The 7,832-nt window shown below is 40.4% G+C and overlaps 1 protein-coding gene across 1 annotated transcript in view; it reads right to left on the reverse strand.

The window, feature by feature from the left end:
- The window catches only part of ABCA13 (ATP binding cassette subfamily A member 13), a 368,570-nt gene that overhangs the window by 97,995 nt on the left and 262,743 nt on the right, over window positions 1–7,832 (reverse strand). The window contains 1 exon segment of the mRNA XM_019537509.1: window positions 767–821. Coding sequence (XP_019393054.1) covers window positions 767–821 — 55 coding nt within the window.

Genomic DNA, 7,832 nt, shown 5'->3' on the forward strand with positions numbered 1-7,832 from the left:
GCAGCTGCACTGCCCTGCTGATTGACAGCTCTCCTTCTATCCTCTAAGGCACAGGACACCTCAGTGCCCCTGTGACACCCCTACCCTGCCCTCACCTAGAAACCAGGGATAGAAAACTGTCCTGTCTCACCAGCCCTGTAGTGCCAACTTACAGCTGTAGCTCCAAGTCAGGCCCCTGCTCACGAGCGCTCAAATGGCAAGTCACAGCTGAGCAGGTGAGGGACAGTCAGAAGTGTTTATCCTTAAGGTGCAACTGCTCCAAACTCAAGCCAGCACTAACACCAATCAACATGTGAGCAGCAAGAAGTGCAACATGTAATAAGGTCCCTACATATCAGCTAATCAAAGAATAGAAAGAAGACAATGTGATTTATTTAACTAGAGAACAAAGCATGCATTTCAAAGTTTGAATACTGAGTGCTCACAGTGAAACCTTTTCAAGAATGCCCCTCTCACAGAGGATGAGCAAAGTTTTCAAAGAGAAACTCAGTGAGCATTTCAAATAATTAATCCATCTGAGATTTTTGTGGCAGGCTTGCAAACACTTTGCAAACAGAAATCCAATTAAGTATAATGGTAAGTTACTCATTATTTTTCCTCTCCAACTAACTTTATTCAACAAAATACTTATGTTAGTAGTATGCCTGGTTAAATGATTAATTGGAAGTGACTTGTGTGTAACCAAAATAAGGTATCTACTACATGCAACATACAGTAGCTATTATCTAAGTGGGTTTTCTTCAGAATTAATTAAACATTTTCTCACATTTTGTCCTCATCCAGCAAGGCTCCTCCATATGGATGGCTATATAGTGTGATTCCTATAAAGGGAAAAAGAAAGCCCCATGTCATCTTAAACTCTAAAATTAGCAGACTTTAACATTTTTATTAAATAGCTCATTGCCTTGGACAGGAAAGCTGGACATTCATGAAGTGGCATCAGAGCACCATTACAATTTTCAGGCACAATGAAAGGAAGCTCTGAATGCTATCAGGTTCAGAGTAGAGAGGTGGCAGAGTTTATAAGATGCATTAAATAAATAAATTACAACAGCAACTGAGAGGAACAGGGAACAACGTGAAACAAAACAAAGGGGGACCTAAGAAAGATAGCCTTGGCTAGAACAGCCTTGCTTTTGTAGATATTATTCAATACCTCATTGCACCTTTCACATAGTGGATTGATGTACCATAGCTACAGACAGTTGCCTCCAGAGAGCTGTCTGCGCTTTAGTCAATGGGAAATGAAGGCACTCAGGACTCACAGGAATCAGCACTCAGCTGTAAACTGGCCCTTTGATCTCTCAATTCCAATTCCACAAGGGTTATATGTTTGCAGACATGTTGCAAGTACTCCTAATGGAGGAGAGTGGGAGTTGATTTCTCTCTGTGGGCCCTGGCTGGAAAGGCATTTGGTACTCAAAGTAGAAATAAAGTCCAATTACAGATCAATAGACACTTCGCTAAAGTTATGTCTAACAGAGAATGTATACTAGGATCATATATTAGCCTTCAGCTGGTTGGGTTTCTTGTGTTTTGCGTCGGTTTTTTTGTTGTTTTTAAACTACCTATTTTTCACCTTGAATATTTATGGCAAAGCATGAAGTCATTCTTCACAACCAGAAAACTCTCATTTAGCTTTTTTGCTGAGTTAGTAGAAAAACTCACTGAAGAGAGAGAACAATCTCATCTGAAGTAAATTTACATTTTTGCTTGGGATCATAATTTTAGCACTTTCACTACAAAACCAAACAAAAATAAAAGCTTTGTTTTCCAGCAGAAAGTGAGCTTTTGACTAGTGCCCACCAAATGAGAAAGTTTTGCAAAAATATTAACTTCTACATACATACTGGGTGTATCTACATGTTTAATTAGTGAGGCACGATAGGCTCCAGCACCGTTTCCACCAGAGTTAATGGCTCCCAGGTGCAGCATCTGCACATGTGCCCAGGACTACAGCAGTTTGAGCTGAGGTGCCATAGCAGGCTTGGGTAGGGTCAGCCCCAGGCTCCAGATCATGGCATCAGACTGTGGAGGGGCTGACTGGGGCACAAGAGTGCCTAAAAAGTGGAGCTGTGTGGCTAGGTGGCAGGCAGGAGTCTGGCCCCCTGCTGCCTGGAGTGACCAAGTGCAATTTACACCCAAGTCAGCATTTACACATGCAATCAGGTTCAGTTATTTTCACCACCGTAAGATTGTACTGTCCCCAACAAAAATTAGTTTGCTGTGGTCTAATAGCATCACATGTGCAGACCGTGATGCTTTACATCACAACAAATTAGTCTAATGTGCAGTTAAGTGTACATGTAGATGTACCCACAGAAACTGAGTTTCACACACCCTGATGGAACATATCTTAGGAATGGCCCTAAAGGAAAATAAAGTTTTGCTTGCAAATCAAATATTAAGAGATTTGCCATATTCATATTTTTGCTTTACATTTATTTCAGAATAAAATTGCTTCTTGAGATTAGGCACATAACACATTAATATCAATATAATCTGTCTTTCTACTAATATAAATGTAGAGTGGGCACATGATATATGGTCCTACAAAGGCATACATCACTTCAGTCAAAACTAAAATTACTCCTTATGAAGGCAGTGGTAACTTCTTACCAGTATATGTTACAACAGTAACTGAAAATCAGTCATGTATGCCTCTGCTCTAATCCATTTAATCAAATAAACTATTACTAAGTCCTCTGCTACCCAATAACTGGGTGCTGTAATAGTGCCTGCCAGAGTTAGCTACCTACAGAGAGCTGGTTGCCTGCCCACTCTTACACTGGGTAATTTATATTAGCATACAAACCTATGTAAATTACACTGATGTAAACATATTGTGCATCTGCAACCTCTGTTTTGCATTGCAATACTCTGATTTCTGAATGACTTAATTCAAAACCAAAAGAAACTTGATTACTGCTGAAGAATTCCAATATACATAATAATGAGATAAAATAGCATTATTAAATAATGACTGGCTTCAGCTATTGTATTTTTTTTCTATTTGCTGTGAGAACCATGACTTGTAATGTTCCATACATGACACCAAGTTGGTGAGAGTTAGACACTCAGGAGGTTGGGCTAGGAACCAGAATGACCTGGATAAACTGGAGAAACGATCAAAAACTCAACAAGAAGCAATTCAACAAAGACAATATTGGGGTGGGATAAATACATGTACAAATACAGACTAGAGAATGACTGGATCGGCTGTAGTACTGGACAGAAGGACCTGGGGATTACAATTGACCACAAGCTGAATATTAGCCAGGAGTGTGGTCTGTTTGCAAAAAAGGGCCAAAAGTATACTGGGTTGTATTAAAAGCAGTGTCTCTTGTAAGCTAAGGGAAGTGATTCTTCCACTCTACTCAGGACTACTGAGGCCTCACCTGGTCTGTGTTGTAACAGGGTGGGCTGTCCTATTAAGACAGGGCAGCCAGCCCTACTGAGTAGCTGCAGCTGGGGAGGTTGCTGATCATGGAGTGGCTCAAGGGAAGCTTAAAATTGCCAGAGAAAACAGCAGCAGGAAAGCAAACTGTGAAAGAACACCTGTGAACCCAAGACTGGCAGTGGTCTGAACCACTGACTACACAGAGAGGCCAGACTGCTATGCAAAGGTCAAAGTCACAGGACACCCCTTCCCAGAAAAGCCCAGAGGTGAGGCTACCCATTTACATGCGTCCAATATTGAGCCCCACAGTTCAAGAAAGGTGTGGACAGAGGACAGAGTCCAGCAGAGAGTGACCAAAATGATTAGAGACTTGGGAAGCAAGATTTATGAAGACAGGCTGAAAGAACTAAAGTTATTTAGGCTGGGAAAAAGAAGACTGAAGGGAAATTTGAGGATCCTGGGCACATCATCCTTGGAGGCTCCTAGAGAAGCTGTGGAATCTCCATCCCTGGACATTTTCAAGAGCGGGTTACACAGACATTTGTCTGGGATAGTCTAGTCAGGAATGACCCTGCCTTGAGCACAGGTTTGAACCAGATGACCTCATGTGGCCCCTTCCAGCTCTAATTTCCTGTGTTCCTATCTTTATGTGATATCTCCTTATCTATGACTTGGGAGGCTATTTGGAAGAATGCCAAGACAAACTGGATGAAAACTTAGAGCCAGATATGCTTCTTTTCCATGTCTCTCATCTATTTGCTGATATTTGCCATTGGCCCATCCTCCCAACCCTGCTCTACTCCATTAATAACAATGGCAAAGATAAATTGCCATAAGGACCAGGAAAAGTCTCATACCACATGCTCTTCCCTGCCAAGTGCCTTTCCACTAAAGCAGGGGTCAGCAACCTTTTGCCTGTACAAGCCGCCCTTTGTGACCTAGCCCAAAGCTATGGGCCACAAGTTTCCACCCCCTAAAATATCCAACTGCCTGTGCTTACCCTCACCACTGTTCACCACATCCCTTCTACGGTGAGGGTAAGCACAGACACAGCAGAGCAGCAGGCTCTGTGCCACTGATCCCCTGTATCATACCAGACATTCTCGGGCCAGACTGGACCCAGATGGCCCATAGGCTTCTCACCCCTGTGACTAGAGCATTTCTTGGTATGTGGCCTGTTATACACTGCCTTAGACTGTACTCGCTCCTGCATCACATGACCTTGCCTGTCACTCAGTATGAGACCAAGAGTGAAGGGACTAGGAAACATAGAATAAAAATGGGGGAGGAGCGGGGATCACTGGATAGAAAATGATAGGCTAGGTTTCAACCAGTATGTCCAAAGCAGCTCATTCTCTTTCTGCCTATAAACTGTCTCTTGTCTTCTGCTGATCTCCCCATGACTATTCAGAATTAGCCAGCCATAATGTACCACTTAGACATCACCAGGATTGTACAGATTAGCATGGAACATATCAGCTGTTCTGCACTTAGATCGGTTAAGAACTATTTCATATATCATTAGAAGGGTTGTTTCCTGGAAGAGATAAAATAGGAATCTGTCTCTCTTCTTGATTTATATAGGCTACTATAGGAATCAAAATACTTGATATTTCCCAGATTTTAAAAACATATCCGTGGATTTTCCGTGGCTTTATGGTATGGGTTTTTTTGCTTTCTTGTTTGTTACGTCTTGTTCCCCCTTCCCTCTTCTTGTTCCCTCCCCCATAGAGGGGATTTCCAGCTGATGGACCAAAATAATATGATTTCAAACAACTCTCATCAGTGATTTGAAACCATAAGATTTTATATTTTTAAAACTAATTGATCTGCGTGGCTGAGTAAATTGTTAGCACATCATTCAGCCCTGTATTGGCTCCTGAGCCCAGCAAAATTGTTGATAACCAATAAGATTATTATAAACTTCATTACATTTCTATGTTGAGAGTTTGCTAGGGTCTGAGGTTTCAGTGGTAGGCAAAAATGTTAAGCTCGCTGTAAAAAATAATGATAAGAAACAAGGCAGTAGGCCTATAATCTCGGACATATTTCTGATCCCACTGTGTGGTGGTAAAGAATAAAAGCCATACATAAACTAGACTGACATAGCTAGTCAAGTCACTGGCTGCCTCATGAAGGCAGCTTTAAAAACAAATATTTTGTGCTTCTCTAGCAGTAGAAGCAACCATATTAAATGTTAGAATGTGACTTTTTTTGTTTTTCCAAGGAGAGAAATGTTTTTTTCACAGCCCAAACTTTGTTTGAACCTAACAGGGTCCTAGTTATATGCTGCATGACAATGGGTTATGATCCAAAAGCATCCTCAAGGCAAATCTAATCACAGTTCTAAGGACAGGTGCAATCACCCCAAATTTGTATCCACATTTGCATTATTTTCCTATCCTCCAAATATCCCTCATGCATCAAGAAAATAAAAGTTAATATAGTCATCTCAGGGTTAAAAAACGAACAACAGAAGATTAAACCAAACACAGAGCCAGGGTGTTTCTGATATTTCCAAATACGAATAAACACTACAGACCTGCACAGAAGTGGTTAATAAAACAGGAGAATCAAAAAAATAAATCTTTAATTCATCTCCAACAGACGCATGCTGTTTTGGAGAAGGATTTTGAGTCATTTACTAAGAAGGACTGTGTAAAAATTCTTCTTTAAGGTTTTTTCCCTACCCATCATTTTCTCACACTTACATTATTAACAATAGCTGCTATTTATTCTGAAGGAGAAACATACTTTTCTAAAATACCCTTATTTTAGTAATGGTTACATATTCTCTGGGCTTTCTATTTAAATGAGGGAAGGGGGCAGACGAGAAAGAGCTTAATCCCCAGAAAAGTTTCAGGTTTGTATGTGGATGAATATATATTTTCCAGTTTTCCAAGTATTTTGATGTATGGAAAAAGGGACTGACCAGTAGGGTGTCAGCAGCAGGCAAAAAATGCAGGAATAAAGTGAGAATGGCCAAAGGTGTAGTTGAGTTAGACCTGGAAGTAAACAGAACATGGGACAAAACACACCATGATTTTATCCAAGTAAGATTATCATACCTTTCTATGTCAAGATAAAGGCAATACAGTGGACTTCATACATGTACATATCAGCAAAACTTTTGATATTGTGTCTTACTGGAAATTACTGACCAGACTGGAGACAATTGGTGTCATAGTAGATAAGGAGATGATGCAAAGGGAGGCTGCTGAAGTTTAGGTTGAAAGGCAAGTTATCCCTTCAGGGATTGTTTTTGGGACCTATCCAGTTGACTTAGTAAACTTGGTACTGGAGTTATAAGTAACCCCATGAAATTGCAGATGATACTAAACCATGGTGGAGGACATGGCCAACATAGAAAAGGACCAAAATATTATACAGAAAGATTTAGATAAACCTGAGGAATGGCACATGGACATGGAATTAAATTTAACTATACGAAGTACAAAATCATGGCCTTAAGGATCAATAACAAGGACTTCAGCTATAAGATGAAGGCATATAGCCTGAAGACATATGGATCTGGGTGTAATCTTTTTATATAAGTCACCAGTGTGACATGACTGTGATAAAGATTAATGCAGTCCTAGTATGTCTTAGGCATTCATAAGACCCAATCTGGAATACTGTGTGCTTTTCTGATCACCAATGTTCAGAAACAATGAACTTAAACTGAAACGGGTACAAAGATGGGCCACTAAATGATTAAAGAATGGAGACTTTTTAATGAAAAACACTAAAAGAGCTTGGCACATTCAATTTATCAAAATAGAGATTGAGAGGAAACATGCTTACTCTTTACAAGATCATTCAGGGATGAATATTGGGAAGGAAAAAGAGCTTTTTAGGCTAAAAAAAACAATATTGGCACACAATCAAATAGCTATACACTGGTTATGAAAAAATGTTGACTGGAAACTAGAAGATTTCTATCTACCAGAGAAGGGAAGTTTTGCAATGTTCTTTGGGGCTTTTTCCTGTAAGAGCCGAGAAAGATTTCTTTTTTTTTTTCCCCCTCCTTATGAACATTTCTAGGTTTCTTCATCTTTCTCTAAGGTACTGGACAATAGCCACAGTGACAAAGGTACACCAGTGTCACTGTCAGTACTTAGAAAATGCTGGAGGGTCTTGATCTTCAGGTTCAGAATTATTTTTTTCCCTAGTCATAATGGCATGGACTCTAAGCATTTTCATATCTCACTATGGTCCAAGACAGGTCCCCTTCCTAGGATCCTCTAAGCACACACACATGATTTTTTTCCTGGAAAAATCATGAAGCAGATCCTCAAGGATTCATAGATTCATAGATGCTAGGGTCGGAAGGGGCCTCAACAGATCATCGAGTCCGACCCCCTGCATAAGCAGGAAAGAGTGCTGGGCCTACATTACCCCAGCTAGATACACATCCAGCCTTCGCTTGAAG

This window comes from Crocodylus porosus, unplaced genomic scaffold (genome assembly GCF_001723895.1).
Source record: "Crocodylus porosus isolate Cpor-Errol unplaced genomic scaffold, CroPor_comp1, whole genome shotgun sequence".
NCBI classification, from domain to species: domain Eukaryota; kingdom Metazoa; phylum Chordata; order Crocodylia; family Crocodylidae; genus Crocodylus; species Crocodylus porosus.